This window comes from Sorex araneus, chromosome 7 (genome assembly GCF_027595985.1).
Source record: "Sorex araneus isolate mSorAra2 chromosome 7, mSorAra2.pri, whole genome shotgun sequence".
Lineage (NCBI taxonomy): Eukaryota > Metazoa > Chordata > Mammalia > Eulipotyphla > Soricidae > Sorex > Sorex araneus.
Window position 1 is genome coordinate 77,157,661 of NC_073308.1, and position 26,357 is coordinate 77,184,017.

The 26,357-nt window shown below is 40.5% G+C and overlaps 1 protein-coding gene across 7 annotated transcripts in view; it reads right to left on the minus strand.

Annotated features, from left to right (window-relative positions):
• Positions 1-26,357, minus strand: part of BLTP1 (bridge-like lipid transfer protein family member 1) — a 193,215-nt gene that overhangs the window by 97,106 nt on the left and 69,752 nt on the right. For 6 of the 7 annotated variants that reach the window (XM_055144300.1, XM_055144302.1, XM_055144299.1 and 3 more), the window contains exons 21-27: positions 20,550-20,762; positions 19,629-19,766; positions 17,622-17,801; positions 16,802-16,930; positions 13,986-14,105; positions 12,582-12,862; positions 1,608-1,858 (exon numbers count right to left, since the gene is read on the minus strand). In XM_055144300.1, coding sequence (XP_055000275.1) covers positions 1,608-1,858; positions 12,582-12,862; positions 13,986-14,105; positions 16,802-16,930; positions 17,622-17,801; positions 19,629-19,766; positions 20,550-20,762 — 1,312 coding nt within the window. The remainder of the gene's footprint in view (positions 1-1,607; positions 1,859-12,581; positions 12,863-13,985; positions 14,106-16,801; positions 16,931-17,621; positions 17,802-19,628; positions 19,767-20,549; positions 20,763-26,357) is intronic. The other variant, XM_055144298.1, reaches the window with a different exon arrangement.

Genomic DNA, 26,357 nt, shown 5'->3' on the forward strand with positions numbered 1-26,357 from the left:
TGTTAACTATTTGAAAAGTTCCAAGATTCAAGAAACCTCAATACTGTACAAAACCATTATGTATCATTTACTATGATCTATTTTAAAACTGATCTATTTTAAACATTCTGCCTGATTTACCATATTAATATATAATTCATACACTACTTTTTAACCAATTGAGAGTAAATTGAGGACAGCATGGCTTTCTGCACTACATATTAAATGTTCACTTCTCAACACAAGCACTCCATAACTGAAGACTGTTAAATGAAGATTGTGTCTACCATGTGCTCTAGTTTCTCAGTTGGCCTGGCAGTGTCCAGGTACCATGGAACCAGTTACAGTTGCATTTGGCTGTCACATGTCCTTTATTTTTCTGGTTTTGGTTTTTGGGCCACACTTGGTGATGCTCAGGGTTTATTCCCGGCTCGACACTGAGATCACTCTTGGTGGGGCTCGGGGAACCACACGGAATGTCAGGGACTGAACCTGGATCGGCCATGCTCCAGGCAAGCAATGTACCCACTGTACTATTGCTCCAGCTCCCACATGTCCTCTTTAATACGGGATATTTTCTCAACCTTTCCTAAGAGTTTCTGCAATGTGCTGAGAACACAGTGGGAAAGAAGGAGATAATGAAGAAACTCATGGCTGCCTAAAAACTCAGAGCAAACAAGACCTCTTGCTAACTTCTCCTGTCATCACTGCATTATCCAAGAAAGTAGAACCTGCAAGTGGGAAAAAACATCCCTAAAAGAACACAGCTCTAAATAAACTTAAGGAGCAAAAGACCTAAAAAGCTAGAAATGATTAGTATTACTTAATTCTGCCACCACCACAAAAGTAAAAACTGAGTCAACAAAAGTGCAAAGATAAATGGTTTGACTCACTTATAAGTGACAGGACACCAGTGCTCAGTGACCTGCCACTGAAGCCCTCATCAATCATCCTGACATTGCATCTTGATGTGCTGCTGCCAGAAAACTTGACAATCAGAAAGGACCATCTCTTAGGCCCCTACCTTTAATTTTTTGAGTGTACAGCAACCTATGCAGTGAATATTGCATTTAACTTGTAAGGTGCTTAGAGAAAAATTCTAGCTAATACACTAAGTCACCACCTGTCCTACTCCTATCAAATCATGTACTTACCTACAAGCTCTAAGTAAGACATTTCTCTTCCAGGTATGCTCAGTTTTAGTGAAAAGGAGACTATTTTACCAAAACCATTGGTAATAATATGGCTAATAGTATTATTAATGAGTTTTCCTCTTAAATAAAGTAACTGTGGACTTGAGCACAGCTACTCCTAAGCATATCTTTGGAAGCTGGGCTCTTAGGAAACCAATAAATAAGAAAATATTTAAAGTAAATTTGGCTGGTGAAATTATCCAAGTTAATAATAGGAGTCACAAGCAGTCTAACTCCTGTTCATATAATTCTAAAACTCCTTAGTCTTCTCTGACCTCAGTCACGTAGAGTGTAACACAGATGCACAATGAACTGAACCTGGCCTATAAGGCTGCTCAGAAAACATCACACTGAATGCAATGGCACTGACCTCCCCTTCAGTGCCAAAGGACAAGACCACTAGAACCAAATGCAAGTAACCATGTACTATATTACCTTCTACAACTTTGGGGATCTCTTTAGTAATGATCCACTCTCCAGGATGTAGCAGTGACTGTCCATAATACATGTCAGACTCTGCACTTGTGCTGGAGAAGGCAGAGCTGCTAGATGGGGTCAGTTCTTCCAGTCGGAAGAAGTCAAGGCCTGTTCCTGTGCCACCAAAGAACCTGCAGCCACCAAGACAACCACACTTGTTCTTGCATCTCTTATTCCTCAGGGTGTCATCCGGCCACAAAAACCACAACCTAGACAAAACACAGCACGAGTAAAGAGAACACAAAACTCTAAGAAATTAGAAGCATTTGCAAGATAATTAAATATTAAAAGAAAATTGATGGGGGTCACATCCGGTGTTTCTCAGGGTTTATTCCTGGCTCTGCCATGGCAGTATAATCTTGGGGAGCTGTATGGGATGCTGGATCAAACCTAGGTCAACTGTGTGTAAGGTAAGTGCCATACTTACTATATTATTACTCTGGCTCCTATATTGATATTTTTAAGATAAAGTAAGTGGTTTTATTTTTACTGTTCTATATCATTTTAAGCATTTGGACTTTCTTAAAATAAATAAAGTTATCTTCAAAGATGACATGACACCCACCAAGCAAGTGGAAACAGAGATAAGCAAATGGGACTATCTTAAACTTCTGTACCTCAAAAGAAACAGTGACCAGAATACAAAGACAGTCTACAGAATACGAAAGGATATTTGCCCAATACCCATCTGATAAGGGGTTGATATCAAGGATATACAAGGCACTGATTGAACTCTACAAGAAGAAAACATCCAATCCCATCAGAAAACATCCAATCCCATCAGAAAACATCCAATCCAATTTTTTCTCCTGAAAAGGGTAGGGCAGCAGAACATATGATTTCAAAATATGCATATGAATAAGCGTTGTTGGTACTTTATCCCCTAAAGACATGTCTAACACAAATTAGACCAAGGTAGAACTTTCTGGTTCACTCAAGCCTGTGTGGAAAAACACAGACAATCATAACATTTGCTGTTAAAGCAAAAGTAAAACCAGTAAACAAAAACAGGGGGATAGAGTAAGAACCAAAGATTTTTAGTAGTGAAGAGACTAAAACGTTCTCAGGCATTACTCAGGCAGCAGTTATTGAATTTGATGTTCCTGGGCACCCTCCACGCTCTCTGGGTACCTCTCCAATATCTTTCCCAGCTAGCCACCATTCCAGGGTGCTTGGTCAGAGGTGAATGCTGCTATTCTGGTCAGGGTAGGGTTATGTGGTTCAAACAGGAGCTGATCAATATGAACTCCTCCCCTGGCTAAAATGACTCTACTAAGGATGCTTTGTTTATTTGGGGAGGGAATGGCGAAAAGGCACATAAAAATGCTCTTCATCACTAATCATCTGGAAGATGCAGATCAAAACAACAATGAGAATATCATACCACACCACAAGACCAGCACACATCCAAAAGAACAAAAGCAACTGGTGCTGGCGGGGGATGTGGAGAGAAGGGGACTCTCCTTCACTGCTGGTGGGAATGCCAACCGGTTCAGCACTTTTGGAAAACAATATGGACATTTCTCAAAAAATTAGAAATTGAGCTCCCATTTGACCCAGCAATACCACTTCTGGGAATATATCCCAGAGAGGCAAAAAAGTATAGTAGAAATGACATCTGCACTTCTATGTTCATTGCAGCACTGTTTACAATAGCCAGAATCTGGAAAAAACCCAAGTGCCCGAGAACAGATGACTGGTTAAAGAATCTCTGGTACATTTGCAGAATGGAATACTATGCAGTTGCTAGAAAAGATGAAGTCATGAAATTTGCATATAAGTGGATCAATATAGAGAGTATCATGCTAAGTGAAAGGAGTCAGAAAGAGAGGGACAGACATAGGACTGCACTTATCTGTGAAATATAAAGTAACAGGAGACTAATACCCAAGGAGAGTAGACATAAGGACCAGGAGGATTGCTCCACGGCTTCGAAGCCAACCTCACATGTTGGGGGGAAAGGCAGCTCAGATAGCGAAGAGTCCACCAAGTAAAGGATGCTTGGAGGGCCCGTCCGGGATGGGAGATGTGTGCTGAAAGTAGACTACAGACCAAACATGATGGCCACTTAATACCTGTATTGCAAATCACAACACCCAAAAGAAAAGAGAGAGTAAAAGGGAATGCGCCTGCCACAGAGGTGGGGGGCAGGGGATGGATGGGGTGGGGTGGGAGGGATACTGGGAACATTGGTGGTGGAGAATTGGCACTGGTGAAAGGATGGGTACTTGATCATTGTATGACTGAAATATAAGCACAAAAGTTTGTAAGTCTGTAACTGTACCTCACAGAGATTCAACAACAAACAAATAAATAGATAAAAAGTTTCAGGATGGTTGGATAGAATTAAGTAGAAACATTAATGGAGATATAGCATATATTAAAAAACGGGGCAGGGGGGCTGGAGAGATAGCACAGCGGGTAGGGCGTTTGCCTTGCACGCGGCCAACCTTGGTTCAAATCCCAGCATCCCATATGGTCCCCTGAGCACAGCCAGGGGTAATTCCTGAGTGCAGAGCCAGGAGTAACCCCTGTGCGTTGCCAGGTGTGATCCAAAAAGCAAAAAAAAGAAAAAGAAAAAAAGGGGGGGGCAGGGGAATCATCTGAGGCTCAGAGAGATAGAACAACAGATAGGGCATTTGCTTTGCATACAGTTGACCCAAGTTTGATTTCTGACACCATAGGAGTGATCTCTGAGTGCAGAGCCAAGAATAAGCCCTGAGCATTGCTGGCATGGAGCAAATATGAAAACCAGACATTCAAATTCGGTTTATAAACAGCAGCAAATATTCTTCAAAGGCCTAAAAATATTCTGGAAAGGCACAGACACAGAAAGGTATCTGTGTAGGTGCCTAGAACAGAGACAGATAACCTATGAGGTTACAGGTGGAGTTGAATCTTCCTCCAGACTCTTCACAAATCCCAGAGATCCCATGCCTGGAGTATCCAACAGGAACACCAAATTTCTAAACAAAATTCTCCACACTAGAGCTTTTACACTCAGCTATGTAAGATTTCAGGTCTCTCAAATTAACTGAAAAGACTAATTTAATCTGGACAAAAATGCCAATCGAATTTTTTTCAGCTATAAAAGGTTCTTTGGGAAAACTAAAAATCTATTTAAATATTTTGTGAAACGAAGAAATGTATGTTAGATATAAATTTTCTCATGTATTTGAATAGCTATTTACAAAATATCTGTACCATACAAAAATCCAGATGGATTAAAATGTTAGCAGAAGAAAATATAGATAGCATCTGATTACTATTGTTTTCTTAAATTGTAGCACTGTAGCACTGTCGTCCTATTGTTCATCGATCTGCTCAAGCAGGCACCAGTAATTTCTCCATTGTGAGACTTGCTGTTACTGTTTTTCGCATATCAAATATGCTACAGGTAGCTTGCCAGGCTCTGCCGTGCAGGTGGGATACTCTCAGTAGCTTTCCAGGCTTTCCGAGAGGGACAGAGGAATCGAACCCTGGTCGGCTATGTGCAAGGCAAATGCCCTACCCGCTGTGCTATCACTCCAGTCCTTAAATTAGTATAAGAAATTGCTAAGGGAAAGACATACCCACTGAAAATAAAATCTGTATGTAAGATTAAAGAACGAAACAAATTCCAAGATATCAGCAACTGGGACCACAAAAAAGTTGTAATCTATAAAGAGCTCTTAAGGAGAAAACCATCAATAAATAAATAAACACCAAATTCACAAAGGAGAAAATCAGAACAGTCAACAGGTATATAAAACAAAACATCTCAGAAATAAAGAAGAGAAAAATGAGGCAAAGAGGAATCACTGTCCAGTTATGAGGAAACACTTGGAGGAAATTCCATGTACTATGAACCTGACCTTTGCCAAAAGCATCTGGAACCTACTCTGGGAAGTGCTTTAGGAACATGCGCCCAAAGTCTCCATTTCAAGGCTGATTAGACCCCACTAGGAAACTGTTCAAAGGAAATGTCCAGCAAGCATAGAAAAGGAAAAAAAAAATTTCTTGGTTTGGGAGCCACACCTGGCAGTATTGGGGGCAACTCCAAGTGATGCTCAGGGGACATGTGGTGCCAAGGACTGAATCCAGGCCTTCTGCATGAAAACGATGTATTGAGTCCTTTTTTTTAAAAATGCTTTTAAATTAAATCTCCATGAGATAAACAGTTACAAAGTTGTCTATGAGTGTGTTTTAGTACAATGTTCCAATATCAGTCCCTTCACTCATGTGAATTTCAGACCGCCAAGGTCACCGAATTTCCCTCCTCTATCCTCCACTCCTGGTCTGCCTCTATAGCAGACAATTTATTTTCTCTGTCTCTTTTTCTCTCGTATTGAGTCCTTTAAACTCTTTCTCTGGTCCTATAAAGGAATATTTTTAGTGGTGTTTTTGTGGCAAACCCAGTGGTGCTCAGGGGTCACTCCTAGCAGTGCTCAGGGAACTACATGTTCCCAGGATAGCATGAAGGTGATTCTTATGTCCTCCTTAACCCTTGTGCTCTTTCTTTCCAGTCCATCTATAGAGATTTTTATGTGCCAATAACTTTGCTCTTTTACTATTTACAGTGGGAAATTCTGAAACAAACTAGGAGAGCAGTGGCTAAGTACAACGTATTTTTTCCTCTTTTGCCCCCAATATGGCAGCGTTAAGAAAGATGAGCAAAGAGAGGCTGAAAAAATCTCGGGGACAAAATAGACTGCCAAAACGAAGAAAGTCTAAAATGATTGTCTGTACTTTCAAGGCACGGACACTGGCATCAGAAGCATCCATCAAGGACCTGATGGTGCAAGCGCAGAAGATCAAGTACGACATCATTGGTCTGACCGAAACGAGGAGACATCAATCACATCACGCCATATTCGACACTGGAGAAGAACTGTTCCTCGGAATATGCGACAACAGAGGCATTGGTGGCACTGGTGTCATTGTCAACACAAACTTGGCCATGAGCATTGATTCACTCAAATGCCTAACAATCCGAATTGGACGATTACGCTTGAATAGATGTGGCTCACTGCCGGCAGTTTCTACCTTCATCATCTACACACCAACTTCCAACTATGATGCAGAAGAAATTGAGAGGTTCTACATGGAACTGGAGAAGCTCTATAAAGACCACACCTTCTACAAGATCATTGTTAGTGACTTTAATGCAAAGATAGGTCCAAGAAGGTCGCCCGAAGAACTCCACATTGGGACCCATGGCCTAGAATGGAATGATCAGGGTGAGAGACTGTCTGAATTCATCATGTCGACCAAGACCATCCATGGTAACTCCCAGTTCCAGAAGGCCGAATCTAAACGCTGGACATGGGAGTCTCCTGGTGGACAGTTCCACAATGAAATTGACCACATCATACTCAGTCGAAGGTTTTGCCTGACCAATGTCGCTGTTGTCCCAAAATTCCAAATGGGATCAGACCACTGTCTTCTTCATGCGAAATTCTACTTCACCAAGCAGGGAGAAAGTCTGCAAAATTTAAGTCTAAGAAAGGCAACTCCCAGAATGACCACCAACTGGGAGCTCTTTGACACTATTGCAGCAATGTGGGAAGATGCCGTCCTTGACAACATTGACGAGGAATACGATGACTGGTTCAGCACCTCCATGACTGTGCGAAGAATGCTGAGAGTGAGAAAGTCACAAACAGACACCTGTCTTTGGAAACTCTCGAGCTCATTCGTCAACGTGGTTCGGCGCGAACCTCAGGCAACCACAAGCTAACGTCCGAGCTCACAAAGCTGTGCAGAGATTCGACAAAGGAAGACTTCAAAGAGAGAAGAGCAGCAGTGTTGGCCAGTGCAGCAGAAGCCGGGAAAAGTATTCGCAATGCTCGCCTGTTCTTCGCCAACTACAAGACCAAGATGACTGCCCTCCAATGTCCTGATGGATCTATCACATCCTCCAGAAAGGCAATGGAGAAAATTATTCACGACTTCTACTCGGATCTCTTTGACAGCCATGTCCACCTGCCCACATACTAAATTCCGCAGGATGGATATGTCGTTCCCAACGTTCTCCCTTCTGAAATCTGACATGCCATTTCACTGGTAAAGATGCGTAGAGCACCTGGTCCGAACAAAGTCAGACCTGAACACCTGAAGAATCTGCCACCAGTACTCATCAATACACTGACTCTTCACACGCTACCTGTCTGAATGCAAGGTCCCGTCCCAGTGGAAAACCAGTAGGACCATTCTGTTATACAAGAAGCGAGACATCCACGACATCGGCAACTATTGCCCAATCTGCCTGCTGTCTGTCGTCTACAAGTTGTTCACTCGTGTCATCCTAAACAGAATAGGCAGAACACTAAACGAAGGACAACCATGCAAGCAAGCCGGGTTCCGAAGGAGATTCAGCACGATAGACCATATCCACACAGTGACCAAACTCATTGAAGTTTCGAGAGAGTTCAAGATGCCACTCTGTCTAACGTTCATCGACTTAAAGAAGGCCTTCGATTCTGTTGAGACTGAGGCGGTCATCGAAGCCCTGGACAAACAGGGCGTTCAAACTCAGTATATCAAAATCCTCCGAGAGCTGTATTGTGGATTCAACACCAGGATCTCACCATTCTACAAGGAAGTGATGTAAAGAGAGGGGTTCGGCATGGTGATACCATTTCACCGAAACTCTTCAGGGCTGCCCTTGAGAACATCATGCAACGACTGGAATGGGAAGGAATGGGAGTGAAGATAGATGGTCGGCAATTACACCATCTCCACTTCGCTGATGACATCATTCTCATAACACCAAACATTAGCCAAGCGGCACAAATGCTGGCCGACTTTGACCACGAGTGTCGAAAGGTCGGATTGCAGCTGAAGCTCAACAAGACAATGTTCATAAAAAACAAACTGGTCCCTGAAGCTCCATTTTCTCTCAATGGAAAGAACATCTCTGAAAGCAGCAGCTATGTGTACCTGGGTCGAGAAATCAACATGAGGAATGACTTGGTGCCAGAACTGTGCAGGAGGAAGAGAGCAGCATGGAATGCATTCAAGAGCATCAAAGAGGTGGTTAAGAGAACGAAGAACCTCTGACTCCAGGCACATCTTTTCGATACCACCATTCTTCCTGCACTAACATATGCCTCAGAGACTTGGGCCCTACGCAAACAGGATGAGAGTGCTATATAACTCTACTCCATGAAATAAAAGAGGACATGAGGAAATGGAAACATATCCCCTGCTCATGGATAGGGAGAATAAACATTGTCAAAATGGCAATACTCCCAAAAGCATTATACAGATTCAACGCGATCCCTATAGGGATACCCATGGCATTCTTCAAAGAAGCGGAGCAAGCAATCCTGAAATTTATATGGAACAATAAACGCCCACGGATAGCTAAAACAATTCTTGGGAAAAAGATGATGGGAGGCATCACCCTCCCCAACCTTAAACTCTACTACAAAGCGGTAACAATTAAAACAGCATGGTATTGGAACAAAGGCAGAGCTGCAGACCAATGGAACAGGGTGGAATATCCCCACACACAACCTCAAATGTATGATCATCTACTCTTTGATAAAGGAGCAAGAGATGTGAAGTGGAGCAAGGAAAGTCTCTTTAACAAATGGTGCTGGCACAACTGGACAACCACATGCAAAAAAATGGGCTTAGAACTCGACCTGACACCATGCACAAAAGTCAGATCAAAATGGATTAAAGACCTCAACATCAGACCACAAACCATAAGGTACATTGAAGACAAGGTCGGCAAAACCCTCTACGATATTGAAGATAAAGGTATCTTCAAAGATGACACGGAACTAAACAATCTAGTAAAAATAGAAATCAACAAATGGGACTACATTAAACTAAAAAGCTTCTGCACCGCAAAAGATACAGTGATCAGAATACAAAGACTATCTACAGAATGGGAAAGGATATTTACACAATACCCATCAGATAAGGGGTTGATATCAAGGGTATATAAAGCACTGGTTGAACTCTACAAGAAGAAAACATCCAACCCCATCAAAAAATGGGGCGAAGAAATGAACAGAAACTTTACCAAGGAAGAGATACGAATGGCCAAAAGGCACATGAAAAAGTGCTCTACATCACTAATCGTCAGAGAGATGCAGATCAAAACAACCACGAGATACCACCTCACACCACAGAGACTAGCACACATCCAAAAGAACAAAAGCAACTGCTGTTGGAGAGGATGTGGGGAGAAAGGGACCCTTCTACAATGCTGGTGGTAATGCCGGCTAGTTCAGCCCTTTTGGAGAACAGTATGGACGATTCTCAAAAAACTAGAGGTTGAGCTCCCATTTGACCCAGCAATACCACTGCTGGGAATATATCCCAGAAAAGCCAAAAAGTATAGTCGAAGTGACATATGCACTTATATGTTCACCGCAGCACTGTTTACAATAGCCAGAATCTGGAAAAAACCCGAGTGCCCTAGAACAGATGACTGGTTGAAGAAACTCTGGTACATCTATACAATGGAATACTATGCAGCTGTTAGAAAAAATGAGGTCATGATGTTTGCATATAAGTGGATCAACATGGAAAGTATCATGCTAAGTGAAATGAGTCAGAAAGAGAGAGACAGACATAGAAAGATTGCACTCATCTGTGGAATATAGAATAATAGACTATAAGACTAACGCCCAAGAATAGTAGAAATAAGTACCAGGAGATTGTTTCCATGGCTTGGAGGCTGGTCTCTCATTCTGGGTAACTCAGGGAAGGGACCACCAAGTAAAATGTGGTTGGAGGTCATGTGGGGGAAGGGTGATGCGGGCCAAATACAGACTAGAGACTGAACACAATGGCCACTCAACACCTTTATTGCAAACCACAACACCTAATCAGAGAGAGAGAACAAAAGGGAATTCCCTGCCATAGTGGCAGGGTGGGGTGGGGGGAGACGGGACTGGGGAGGGGGGGAGGGATGTTGGGTTTACTGGTGGTGGAGAATGGGCACTGGTGAAGGGATGGGTTATCGAACTTTGTATGGGGGAAACATGAGCACAAAGATGTATGGATCTGTAACTGTACCCTCACGATGACTCTCTAATTAAAAATAAACTAATAAAAAAAAAAAGAGAGAGTGCTATTAGGGTATCCCAAAGAGGAATCGAAAGAGATATGCTGGGAATATCATGTCTCACTCAAGTGAGAGAAGGAATCCGGAGTTCCGACCTCCATCGATGGTCAAAAATCAGGGATGCTGTCTCGTTTGCCAAGGTGTCAAAAATCAGATGGGCCAGTCATGTAATGCGATTCAGAGATGACCGTTGGACTAGAGCTGTTACCAACTGGATTCCACGGGACGTCAGAAGACCTCGTGGCCTCCCACCAACTAGATGGTCAGATTTCTTCGTCAAATCCCTGAATGAATGATTTGAGGCTCTTCCTGTTCCTGGAGCAAGCAGATATCATTGGGCTGCACTAGCATGTGACAGGGACAAATGGAGACGTTACTGGCACCCACTCAAACAAATCGAAGATCAACAGGACTACAAGTGATACAAGTTTTTTTTATTTTGGTGCCACAACTGGCCATGCTCAGGACTTATCCTGGCTCTGTAATCATTACTGGCAGTGCTTTAGGAGCTCAAGTATACAGGGGTGTGCGGATCAAACTCAGGTCAACTGTGTGCAAGGCAAATGACCTACCTGCTGTACTATCTCACTGCCCCCATATATCTTTTCGATGATACATGATATATTATTAGTGTCTAAAAGGAACTTCATAAACATTTATATCATAAGAGCAGATGTTTTGGATAAGTTTATTACAAACATGAATGATTTTTAAAATATAAAAACAGAATAAATTAAGTATAAAAATACATTTAATATAGTAGAAAGATAACATATTCACTGTGGCTGGATTGTAATAGTTATCTTTTTTGTTTTGTTTTTGGGCCACACCCAGCGATGCTCAGGGGTTACTCCTGGCTCTGTACTCAGGAATCACACCTGGTGGTCTTTGGGGACCCTATGAGGAGCCAGGGATTGAATCTGGTTGACTGCATACCTGGATTGCTATACTATCTCTCTAGCCTTGCCTTTATTTTAAAAAAAACCATAAATTATTGTTGATGGAGAATGGGCACGGGTGGAGGAATGGGTACTCGAACACTGTATGACCAAAACGTAATCATGCAAGTTTGTAAGTCTGTAACTGTATCTAACTCACAGTGATTCATTAAAATAAAAAATAATAATAGTAACTGTAAATTAACTTTACACTAAGAGTTACTGGGGTAGAAAAAGTCATTCTGTCATTTTAATCAGAGCCCTTCTGATTGTGAAAAGGTAGATCTGATCATTTCTCACTGGAGCTAAGTCTCTGGGCAGCTTAGAAAGCTTCAGAGGAGGCACAGTGAAGCGACAGAGGCTTCTAGGGAGAACAAACTAGAAGTGAGGCTTGGAGAAAGAGACTGAGTAGGAGAGAGGGAGAGAGAGAGTACACCAACTTTCCAAAACATTTTTGAGAATAGTCATCTAAATTCATTTCATTGTTAAAACACAGAATATGGGCTTAGAAACACATCAGAAAATGTCATTTCTACAAAAACATACCATCACATGAGATGAGTCCCACAACATGTCTGTGAAACAGTGGTTCCTTTACGTCCAATGAGCTGAACTGCAGCTATATAAGGTACTTTTGTTCCAAGTGCTCACAGTAGGGTTTCCTTTCTAGTTACTAGTAATTTCAAGGCAATGTTCTTTTTTTTGTTCAGTTTGGGGGCAACACCCTGCAGTGCTCAAGGGTTATTCCTGTCTCTATGCTATGGAGTAACCCCTATAAGGGTTACTGGGACTTGGACAGGAGTGGAAGGACTGAAGGGGGCATATACAGTGGCAGTGATTAAACCAGGATTGGCTGCATGCAAATCAAGTGCTTTAACCCCTGTCCTATCTCTGATCCTACTATAGTCATTGTTAACCTGCACTTACCTCTTAGTTCGGGCATCATGAGTTTCCAGGAAATGCCTCTGCGCTTCATGTTTAGAATGATGATCAGCAGCTAATGCGATGTCAACAGTAATAAGTCCTAAATTAGCTGACCCAGCTTCAAGCCAATAGGCCCTCCGTAAAACTGTAGGCTGCAGTCCAACTCTGGGATTATTTAATTGCTCAATGTACTGTCTCACTTGAAAATCCTGAATTGCTGCACTTATTCCTTCCCCAACCGACTGATTATGAAGGTTACAGTTTGCAACTCGGATAGCACCCATCTAAAGTTGAACAAGAAGGAAACAAATTGTAACTTCTATATTTTTAAACAATTTATGATAAACTAGAGGAAGGGCACAGTGGGTAGGGCATTTGTCTTCCATGCAGCCGACCCGGGTTCGATTCTTCTGTTCCTCTGGGAGAGCCTGGCAAGCTACCCGTGGTGTATTCGATATGCCAGAAACAGTAACAACAAGTTTCACAATGGAGACATTACTGGTGCCCACTTGAGCAAATCGATGAACAATGGGATGACAGTGCTACAGTGCTATGATAAACTACAGAATAGGTAATTACTTCAAACGCATGAAACAGAAAGGAAGAAAAGTCCAAAGGGGAAATAAAAATGCAGCAGAATACAAACAGATGTTCACTAATTAAAAAGGAAAAAAGGGTGAAAAGAAGTTAAATCTAAAGGAAAACCAGAGGAGAAGGGAAGTTAGAAGGGTGATAATGAAACTGAACAAGGCTTAGTTTTATCAGTAACTAATAAATCAAAGATAGCAAAGGAATATTTCCAGAACAGGAGAAAACAAACCAACACCCAAACAGGAAGGCAGGACCAGGGCTACGCTGCACTGCACACAGGGCAGAGCACATGCCTCAACCCCAGTGCTGAACGCCTTCCCCTCCCAGAACCACCAGGAGGAAGTACACTGCCAAGAATTTCCTTAAGCCCCTCCCTTCTCCCCCTTACAGCCACAGTTAAAAACTAAAATCTAAAGACTTTGTAAATAAAATCCCTCAAAGGCATTATTAATGTATATCCCAGCCACTAAACTTTTATAATAACAATAATAATAAAAGCAGTGAAAATACTCTATGAGGACATTGTAAAGATAATAGAAATAAGAAACAGAAAGCTAGCTTCTAGAACAGGGCTTCTTAAACTTTTCCACTCTCTACCCCTATCTACCTGAGATATTTGCACATGATACCTGGCACATATAAGGGAGAAACAAATCAAACACTTACCAGTAAATCATAAATTTTAAAACAAATTTCTCACAACATCCACATTTGGCTGCCAAGCCCACATGAGGTCACCACCCACAATATAAGAAACTACTAGAATAGTGACAGTGAGATGGCAACTTTGGTAAAAAGGAAATGATTAATATGTACCTTTATATTTGTAGCACAGCCATGCTCCACAATATAAACATCAGCTCCATCTACTGCTAAGCGAGTCATCGTATACTTAAGATCATCTGAAGTTGGGCAAGGCCCAGGAATACAACTCAGCTACAATAAAAAGGGATTAATTTAATTTAATCTTAATTAAGATATTTAATTCATCATGAAGTCATTTTTGATACATAAGTCATCTTACTTAAATAAGCAAAACTACATGTTTACCTGTGTGTGTGAGAGAGAGAGCAAGAGAGAAGACAGAGAGAGAGAGAGAGAGAGAGAGAAGGTGGGGGTTTATGGCACATCCAGCTATGATCAGGCTTATTACTGGCTCAGTGCTCATGAATCACTCTTGGTATAGCTTGGAGGACAATATGGGGTACAGGGATCAAACTTAGGTTGGCTAAATACAAGGCAAGCACCTTATCCACTATACCATCTCCCACGTGTACTTTTAAAAAAATTTCTTGGTTAAATTTCATTTTTTATCATAAGTGAAATTAGATTAGCAGCAAGTCTAAACAGGTACCTGCTATTATTATTATTATTACTATTATTAAAAAAGAATAACAAAATATACTGGTAAGGGAAAAATGTTACAAGTTTATAAGAATTACATGCGAGTTTAATGCTGTAATGAACCTTCCACAATATACAAAGGAAAATACGTATTTGTTTTCATACAGAAGCACAAATACATCCACTGCACAAGTTTAGGTTGAAAGAAAATGTACTCTTAACAAATTTCCCCTCTGTCTGCTCATCAGTGGCAGAGTCAGATACCTAGCATTATGGTCAGAGATTGACATCAACACATTCCTCCACAACAAACAGAGCTTGAACATGGATCAGAACTGACAGTAAAGAGACACCAAAAACAAGATAAAAACCAAGACTTTTACCATGAATGTGACACACTGGAGTGCCTGGTATTTGCCCAAACTCAAACTAAACCACTTGAAGATGGTGAATTTATTCTAAGTAAGTCAAATCTCAATAAAGTTAATTTTTAAATCCTAATGCAACATAAAAGTTGATGAGGGTGAGTTTATTCTAAGTAAAACAGACCTCAATAAAGTCAACTCTCTAAATCTGAATGTAACATAAAAGTTTTGAGCCTAAAAAGAACATGGACTGGGAGCAAGAGAGGAGAGGAGAACAGGAAGGGAAGATACTTCTAAGCATGTGTGAATTATCTGTAAGAAATAAACTGTCTAAACTGCATGCATAAAAGAACTAATTAATCCCTGGAGTCTAGAGATGTGTTTATAACTAGAAAAAATCATTTTATCACCAATTTCAGATAATCCCCTATAGTTAAAAAATAGAAATTACAGGTGTTTTTAAAATATAAAATTAAAAGCAGGATAAATCATTTTCAATTCATAGCAACATGCAAACAAAAAGTTTGCATGGCAAAGTGGGGGGAAAAGACACAAAGAAAGAAACTAAATAGAAAAGAAAGAACACGGGGCTGGAGTGATAGCATAGCGGGTAGGGCGTTTGCCTTGCACGCGGCCGACCCGGGTTGAAATCCCAGCATCCCATATGGTCCCCTGAGCACTGCCAGGAATAATTCCTGAGTGCAGAGCCAGGAGTAACCCCTGTGCATCGCCAGGTGTGACCCAAAAACCAAAAAAAAAAAAAAAGAAAAGAAAGAACACTAAACTAACAATAATTAATTGTCCTACAGAATTATGGCCAATTGTTGGTTTGCTTTTTTTTAAATAATTTTCAGATTTTCAAGAATTTCCAAAAGGAACACTTACTCCCCACCTCCACCTTACCTCCCTTACACACACACAGAAGTGCTACCGGTTCCCCAAATTCATTAGGGAGAGTACTTACTTCAAAACAGTATTTCATAAGTCTGAAGAGATGCTATATACAGCAGACCCAGGTCTGATCCCTGGCAACCCACTGGTCCCCTGAATCCCACCCTCAGGAGTGATCTCTGAGTGAAGAGCCAAGAATAAGCCCTGAGCATCACCAGGTGTGACCCGAAAACCAGAAATAACAACTACAACAACAAAAAAGATGCAAGTTCCACTCTCTCTAAATGAACATAAAAACATAAAATTGAATTACGTTTTAATAATACCCCATACTTTAAACAATAAAATAACTGGTTAAAACTCTGAAAAGCAAAGTATTAATTTAAGAAACTGGACTAAAGAGTTTACTTCATGGCTTCATATACTGAAGTAAAACTGGTGTCTCGACCTTTATTTAAACAATACATAATGCTTACAATGTCAACATATATTTTTTAAAATTTTTATTAGTGAATCACTGTGAGGTACAGTTACAAACTTAAGAACTTTTATGTTTGCATTTCGTTTACATCCCTCCACCAGTGCCCATTCTCCTCCACCAATGTTCCCAGTATCCCTCCCACCACCCCCACCCCACCACCCACCACCCCACCCTGCCTCTGTGGCAGGGCACTCCCTTTTGTTCTCTCTCCTGTTGATGTTGTAGTTTGCAATAGAGGTATTGAGTGGCCATAATGTTTGGTTTATTGTCTACTTTTGGCACACAGTTTTCAACCTGAGTGGGTCCTCCCAACATTCTCTATTAGGTGTTCCCTTCTCTATCTCAGCTGCCTTTTCCCCCAGCATGTGAGGCCAGTTTCCAAGCTGTGGGGCAGACCTCCTTGTTCTTATCTCTACTACTCTTGGGTGTTAGTCTCCCATTCTGATACTTTATATTCCACAGACGAGTGCGATCTTCCTATGTCTATCTCTTTCTTTCTGATTCATTTACTCAACATGATACTTTCGATGACCAACATATTTTTAACATACCTTGGAGTCACAGAACCGACGATCAATTCCATGCTGACAAATGATTACTGATTTTGGTCTTTCCAGTTCATATTCCCGACACACCACATGAAAAACAAAGGTCTGCCCCCACTCCAGAAGATAGGCCAGCTACAAATAAGCAATAACAAGTTGAGAGCACTGTGAGCACACTGAAAAGTGTTAGAGCAAAAACTAACCAAGAATATCAACACAGCTCAAAAATTGACACTTCTAAAGGTTGAGTGGACTGGTGGGGGTTGGGAGTAGAAGCAGTGGTGAAGATGTCAAAAGAATCACCTGGACCACTGCAGACCAGGGATGCCCACCTGTCCATGCACTGCTTATTTCTTACACCAAAAAACCAAAGTTCTACGAACATACAAGTGATGCTATTTGGCTTGTGGGCATTACCTGCTTCATAATATCATGAACACTATTTGCAGCTCCTATAGAAGTGTTTTTTAAAAAGCAAAATTCTTAGAAATTATTCTATAAATAGAAAAAGAGTGTTTTATCAGTGGCGAGTCGACTAACAAAATTTAAATACATAAACTGATGATTTCCGGAATAGTTCTGAGTAGCTCTGAAAGTTCAAAAACTTGGAACTATATAACTTTACACCAAAGAATGTTAGTTATAACAAACCTGTGTCTAACTCATGTAATTGCTAAGAAAATTCTGAAAGAAGGCTGATCATCCAAATGGTAAAGGGTGGCCTGGCCATTAAACACCTCTCTGAATGCAAAAGCTGTAATCCACTACACCTTATCCAGGATGTGGGAAGAAAAGTAAAAGGATGTCAGTCACTGAAGGGCCCCACCTGTGGCGCTGTGACCTTGGCTGTCAGGCTTCCAGCCTGTATGTCAATCAGCCATGCATACTCCAAGGAATCACTTCCCAGAGGAAGACCCTCTGCAGAGAACATGGCGTGTGCTCTCAGCTGCAGTCCAGATAAGTTGATGTGGCCTTCCCTCAGTACCTCATCCACAGGCGGTCGCTGCTGAAACATGAGTCAGAATACAGATGTACAGGAAAATCAGGAAAAATTGTTAGGGGCTTTTCTCCCAGAGACAGAGTAAAGTAAGATGTCAGGATCCATGGCTCTAAACTGAACCTCACATCCATAAATGGTCTCAGTAATCATCTTCAGTGACAACCACAGAGCCCAACCACAAAGCAAGACAGCGAAGCCCTAAAAAGAACACATATCTCAGGGTTAAAGAGATGGCTCAAGGGGCTGGAGATGTGGTTTGCATATAGGAGCACTAAGTCTGCTTAGCACCACTGGCAGCTCACCCCCCATTCCTCCAAATACCACCTCTCTGATATATAACTGCATCAATGAATAAAAGAAATTAGTATAGGGTCAGGGGGAAGAAAGAGGCAATATTTAATGGACAAATATAGATCATGAGATTAATATTAAAAAGAAAAACGGGAAGAGCAAGTATTATGAAGATCATAAAATGAAGAAACTCTAAAGTACATTTTGAGACTTAAATAAATATAAAAATTACTTGTTTCACAGAGAAAAATTTCCAAATTCACTACTGAAAAGCAGCAAATTTTCCAAAGACAAATTTTATTTGCCAAGTTAAAAGTGTGAACATACTTAGTTAGCACTTACCATCTCAAATACAACCTACAGACCCCTTTAGTACACACTCCTTAGGGTAACAATTCAAATCCAACAACTTTGGACTTATGTGGCCAGAAGGCTGGAACAGGATTGAGGAGATTCCTCCATATGGAGACTGAGTGGAAGTGAAAGCAAAGACACAGCTTGGTGGGAAAAGAGTCAAGAAGAAATCACACAAACAAGAGTGCAGGTGATCCTGCTTTTGCCTTGGGAGGGCAGCGTGCCCTTTGTCCTGGAATCCCCCATAAGGTCCTTCCTCATCATTCTTAACTGCAAAATAAAATAGTTCTGGGGCACTGGACTGAGTACTAAGGAAAGTCCTAAACCACCCTTTCAAGAGAGGTGGCAGGACTCTGCCCCAGTGGTGAGACGCTACTCTTACTCCTGATCTAGATCTGGAGCATTAACCCACGGTCTTCTTCTCCAAGGGTCAGGGTGGTGCAAAGGGGCATTAGGTTAATACAGTGATGTCACTGTAATTTGTGTAATTAAACTACCTTCAGGTGTGAGCCACCAAGCGGTACGTGCCAGTGTCAATGTACTATGGTAAACTGGTCCCAGGTAGGCATGAGCTTAAAAATGGACATATTCCCCCTGCAGTCTGGACACTTTGATGAGTATCTTGAAGAAATTAAAGTATACTGTAAGAGTGTTCAATGTAAAGAAAAAGTCATTGATATACAGGAGATTATGTACTAGCTAGTTCTGGTACTAGTTAAAATAAATCACTACTATAATTTTCAACAGAACCTAACAACATTTTACACAACTGTCCCTCCCATATGTATATTATAAAGTGTTACTTCTAGTTTCTAGACTATATATATATATATATATATATAAAACATAATTGTATATTTCTCTCTATATATAGAACATAATTGCGGGGACAGAGAGATAGTACAGCTGCTAAGGTACTTTCATGTCTAACCCAAGTTTGATCCCTGGCACACATAAAGTCCCCATGCCCTTCCTGGAGTGATCCTGAGCACAGAACCAGGACTAAGCCGTGAGCACAGCTAAATAAATAAATAAAATATAATACTTGAGGTCACGTAAGTAGGGAACATCAGAAAAAGTCTGGAAACAATTCTCTCCCATACATATTCATATAACTTCTAAAACTGTTCAAGTCTCTACCTCAAGTGCTGTTTTGCAGAAACCGAGGTTCCGTCACATCCACATTACCTGATAGTTATCACTGACAAACACAGTCAGCGGTGAGAGGACAAGCTGCAGCATGGTCTCCCTAAATCCTTTCTTCATTTCAAAACACAGCCTTTCCAAGAAAGCTGTGGGGCACTCAGGACCATCAGTAGTTCCATGCTAAAATTAAACAAAAGAATGTAATTAAGACAGAAAATATGAAGATCAAAGAAATGGACAAAATAGATTATATGATTAAGATACTGTTTTTCAAAAGTAGTGAGTTTAAATACAAACTAAAAATCTGTTTATATCCCAGTCAGAACATGAGGCAGAGTGAGTTTCTAAAAAAAAAAATAAAAAAAAAGGAAAACCTGCCTGTATCCTGGTAAGAACATTAGGTTTTCTAGCTAGCACTGAGAGTCTAGCCTGCCTTAATGATGTCTCTCCTTCAATCCTAGGACATGATGTGGTTTTCATGTCAGATGGGCAGAGGCACTAGTGCCATCCTCCTTGTCTGCTGGATGGCAGGTCTGGGTCCTCTGGGATTTGATGCCATATTCCAAGTTAGCCTCAAGGGCTTCTCCACAGAGTGAACAGGAACTTGTGCTAGACCCAAAACCACCTCCAGGACCAAGCCTGAACCCTGACTTTATAGTTGATCCACATAAGGTCCCAAACAGGTCTGGACTTGAAAACAGAAGCTAAGATGACATTTAATTCTAGTATAACCAGTATAGTCATTTAAAGTCCATGAATTTAAAGTTACACAGAAATGCAAAGGAGGTTTTTGCTAAGGTCAAAGCAGAAAACCAGAAGGGAAAAAGACTAGTGATTATGAAGAAAATCATAAAGCAGCTCTCTGAAGACAAGTCTCAAAATCTGAATTTTGCAAATGAGTGTGTCACCGAGTTTCCTTTGCCTGCTGAGTCTCACAACCCACTTCAGTGTATATGTACTCACAACAGGAAGACGCCCATGGACTCTGTACAAGTTGATAAGTACGGTAATATCCCAGGGACGCAAACTCAGCGGGTGGATAGACTTGGATGAACTTTCATTCTCCATGCCCACTGCAGTCCACCCTGAGCTGGATGACGTTGACAGTGACAGAACAGGACTAGAAATGACTTCTTCAAAATCCATATACATGTCATCTTCCCCAAAGTAATTTTCCTGAAATGTCAACAACCAAATACCATCAAAAGTCACCTAGTAGCAGCTCTTCATTCTGGAGTTCACAGTGTATAAGCTAAGGACCCAGAGTCCCTCCCCTCAAAGTAGAAACAGTTTTTTGTTTTGTTTGGGACTATAACCAGTAATGCTCAGGGTTGGAATTTTTTTTTAAACGTAAGCATATTGCTATTTATTCAGCCACCGATTAAGCTGACTGACGCAGCTATGAACTCCGTATTACTTTTTTTTTTAAATCTTTTATTGAATATCCGTGAGACAGACTATTACAAAGCTGTTTACTATTGGGTTTCAGTCATACAATGATCCAACACCCATCAGTGTATATTTCCCACCACCAATATCCCCCATTTCCCTCCCATCATCCTCTAACACCCTGCCCCCTACCCACAGACCCCTATTTTTGTTCAGTATGGTTTGTAATACAGGTACTAAGAGGTCATCATGTTTGTTCAGGGCACTCAGTATTTTTATCAGGGCAGTAAGGCTAGAGTATCTTTTAAACTGGGTGATAGCTTTGGGGTATGGACATGACTGCTGAGGCTTCCAGAAGTACAGGGAGGTGGGGGGAGATAGCACATCCTGACCCTGAGAAAACCTGGAGATTACAGTCATAAAAACTGCATACCAGAAATTTCAGCAGTGGCGATTTTGGACTGTGGAAGCAAGTAGCCGCCAGGAGTTCTGCTTGGGTGGGCACCAGACTGGTATGTCCTTATTATAGAGAAGCTAATGCAGTGTGTATATATTATATATATATATATATATATAAAGTTTAATTGGTGTTGTAATAAGTAAGAGTGGGTCACTGACATATTAAACTATTATAAAATACAGTCATTAATCAATTAACATTTGAAATTACTGATTATCAATAAAATATACTTTTAAAATTACTAACTTCTTTAAAAAGCTAGCCCAATGTTGAATCATTTTTTTTTTGTAATAGTACCCATAGTTATAGTATTACCATCCCAGGCCAACCACCAGTGTGCCAAGATTCTTCCACCTACCCCCGCAACATCTCTTCCCCACCCCGCTTACCTTTGTGGCACCCTGGATCACAAATCTACTGGCCTTATCTCAACATGTTTCCATGGGGGAATTTTAAACCTTTGCTTTGTTTCTTTATATTCCACAAGTGTGATTATCTGGTATTTGTCTTTTTCTTTCTGATTTACTTCACAAAGCTCTCTCATACTTCCACTGTTACACTAATTACAACTGAAACTACATTGAAATATATTAATGTATTTATAAAATAAGTGTATTATATTTATATAAAATTATTATATATTATTAAATATATGTATTAAAATATGTCTATATTTTAATTCTAAACAGTAGAATTATAAACATTCTAAACAGTAGAATGGCAGTTACAGCCAAAGACAGAATCAGTGAGAGTGAAAATGAGCAGCAGAAAGCTTACAGACAACAACAAATAATGGCAAAAGACCTAAAAATGGCTCTAGAGTGAATTAGAGTCCTAGGGGATGACCTCAAGATGAACAACATAAGAATAACTGGAGTACCAGAAGCACAGGGAAGTAACCCCAATTTCCAAAATAGACCATGTTCTGGGCCACAAAACATACCTCAATAGAATTGGAAAAATAAAAATTAATCAACTATCTTTTCAGACCACGATGTGCTGAAGATAGAAGCTAATCACACACAGACGTGGAGAATCAAAGCAAACACCTGGAAATTAAACAGCTCAGTGTTGAACGATGAGTGGGTCAGGAAGCAAATCAAGGAAGAAATCAAGAGATACCTCGAAACAAATAAGAATGAAGACACGAGCTACCAAAACCTATGGGACACAGCTAAAGCCGTGTTAAGGGGAAATTTTATAGCCCTGCAAGCATTCCTTAGGAAGGAAGAAAGAGCCTACATAGATAGCTTGACTTCACAGCTCAAGATCTTAGAAAAGGACCAGAAAAAGGAACCCAAACCAGACCTAAGGAAAGAAATAATAAAAATTAGAGCAAAAATTAATGACATAGAAACCCAGAAAACAATCTGAAAGGTCAATGAAACCAAGAGCTGGTTCTCTGAGAAAATAAACAAGATTGATAAAGCGCTAGCAAGACTCACAAAGAAAGAGAGAGAACCCTAATAAAACGAATCAGAAATGAAAAAGGGGACATCACAACAGAAACCAATGAAATTCGAAAGATCATCAGAGACTACTTTGAAAGTCTGTAAGCCATGAAACAAGAGAACCTAAAAGAAATGGATGAATTCCTTGATTCCTACAACCTCCCAAGACTGAACCAAAGAGACTTGGAATACCTGAATAGACCCATTAATAGCAAGGAAATTGAAACTGTCATCAAAAGTCTCTCCAAAAACAAAAGCCCAGGTCCAGATGGATTCACTGGCGAATTCTTCCAAATATTTAAAGAGGACCTGCTGCCACTTCTCCTCCAGTTTTTCCAGGAAACTGAAAAAAAAAAAAAAAGAAACTCTCCCAAACAGTTTCTATGAGGCACATATCTCCCTAATACCAAAAGCAAACAAAGACACCACTAACAAAGAAAATTATAGCCCAATATCTCTGATGAACACAGATGAAAAGATCCTCAACAAAATATTAGCAAACAGAATCCAACAACTCTTCAAAAAGATCATACACCATGACCAAGCAGGATTCATCTCGGGGATGCAAGGATAGTCTAACATTCGGAAATCAATCAACATAACACATCATACCATAAAAGTAAAGATAAAAACCATATGATCATATCAATAGATGCAGAGAAAGCATTTGACAAGATCCAACATCCGTTCATGATGAACACTCTCACCAAAATGGGTTTTGGAGGAATTTTCCTCAAGACAGTCAAAGCCATCTACTACAAGCCTATGGCAAGCCTTATCCTCATCAGGGAAAAACAAAGGGCCTTTCCTCTAAGATCAGGGACAAGACAAGAATGCCCACCTCCACCACTTCTGTTCAATATAGTACTAGAAGTACTTGCAATAGCTGTTAGGCAATAAAAAGATATTAAGGGCATCCAGATAGGAAAGGAAGAAATCAAACTCTCACTATTCGCAGACGTTATGATACTATATCTAGAGAAGCCTAAAGCCTCTACTAAGAAACTCAGAAACAATAGACTTGTACAGTAAAGTTGCTATAGATCAATATAACATCAATACCCAAAATCAATATAATATCAATATCCAAAAATCCATGGCCTTCCTATATGCAAACAATGAGACAGAGGAAAGGGACATGAAAAAAGCAATCCCATTCACAATCATGCCCCAGAAAATCAAGTACCTTGGAATCAGCTTAACTAAGGAAGTAAAGGACCTCTACAAAGAAAACTATAAAACGCTACTCCATGAAATAAAAGAGGACATGAGGAAGTGGAAACATATCACCTGCTCATGGATAGGAAGAATCAACATTGTCAAAATGGCAATACTCCCCAAAGCATTATACAGATTCAACGCAATCCCTATAGGGATACCCATGAAATTCTGCAAAGAAGTGGATCAAGCAATCCTGAAATTCATATGGAACAACAAATGCCCACAGATAGCTAAAGCAATTCTTGGGAAAAAGACGATGGGAGGAATCACCCTCCCCAACCTCAAATTCTACTACAAAGCGGTAACAATTAAAAAAGCATGGTACTGGAACAAAGGCAGAGCCGCAGACCAATGGAACAGGGTGGAATACCCATAATTCAACTCCAAATATATGATCATCTGATCTTTGATAAGGGAGCAAGAAATGTGAAGTGGAGCAAGGAAAGCCTCTTTAACAAATGGTGCAGGCATAACTGACAACCACATGCAAAAAAATGAGCTTAGATCTCAAACTAACACCATGCACAAAAGTCAGATCAAAATGGATTAAAGAATTCAACATCAGACCACAGTCCATAAGGTACAATGAAGACAAGGTTGTCAAAACCCTCCACAATATTGAAACTAAAGGTATCTTCAAAGATGACACACAACTGAGCAACTAAGTGGAAACAGAGATAAACAAATGGGACTATATTAAACTAAGAAGCTTCTGCATCGCAAAAGATACAGTGACCAGAATACAAAGACAATCTACAGAATGGGAAAGGATATTCACTCAATACGCATCTGATAAGGAGTTAATATCAAGGGTATATAAGGCACTGGTTGACCTCTACAAGAAGAAAACATCCAACCCCATCAGAAAATGGGGCGAAGAAATGAACAGAAACTTTCTCAAAGAAGAAATACAAATGGCTAAAAGGCAAATGAAAAAATGTTCTTCATCACTAATCATCATGGAGATGCAGATCAAAACAACTATGAGATACCACCTCACACCATAGAGACTGGCTCACATCCAAAAGAACAAAAGCAATCACTGTTGGTGTGGATGTGGGGAGAAAGGGACCCTCCTATACTGCTGGTGGGAATGCCGACTGGTTCAGCCCTTTTGGAAAACAATATGGTCACTTCTCAAAAAATTAGATCTTGGGCTCCCATTTGACCCAGCAATACCACTTCTGGTAATATATCCTGGAGAAACAAAAAAGTACAGTCGAAATGACATCTGCACCTGTATGTTCATCGCAGCACTGTTTACAATAGCCAGAACCTGGAAAAAACCCGAATGCTCAACAGATGACTGGTTAAAAAACCTTTGGTACAACCACACAATGGAATACTATGCAGCTGTTAGAAAAGATGAAGTCATGAACTTTGCATATAAGTGGATCAACATGGAAAGTATCATGCTAAGTGAAATGAGCCAGAAAGAAAGAGACAGACATAGAAAGATTGCACTTATCTGTGGAATATAAAATAACAGAGTAGGAGACTAACACCCAAGAATAGAAGAAATAAGTACCAGGGGGTTGGCTCCATGGCTTGGAAGCTAGCCTCACATCCTGGGGGAAAAGGCAGCTCAGATAGAGAAAGGGAATACCAAGTAAAATGTGGCTGGAGATCCCACACAGGAAGGGAGATCTGTGCTGAAAGTAGACTAGAGTCTGAACACGATGGCCACTCAATACCTCTATTGCAAACCACAACACCCAAAAGGAAAGAGAGAACAGAAGGGAATACCCTGCCACAGAGGCGGGGCGGGGTGGGGGAAGATGGGATTGGGGGTTGGGAGGGATACTGGGTTCACTGGTGGTAGAGAATGGACACTGGTGGAGGGATGGGTTCTCAAACATTGTATGAGGGAAACACAAGCATGAAAATGTGTAAATCTGTAACTGTACCCTCATGATCATTCACTAATTAAAAAATAAATAAAAAGAAACATGTTAATGTATTTATAAAATATGTATATTATATTTATATAAAATTATTATATGTTGTGGAATATATGTATTAAAATATGTCTATTCTATATGCCCTTGAGATAATTTCTTTATAACATGTTATATTTCATCTATCTCTAGCAACTAGCCCAATTCCTAGACTCAAACTAAATGCAAAAAAATTCTGGGGGCTGGTGTGTTAGCAAAGCAGGTAGGGCATTTGCCTTGCATGCGGCCAACCAGGGTTCGATTCCCAGCATCCCATATGGTTCCCCTGAGCACCGACAGGAGTAATTTCTGA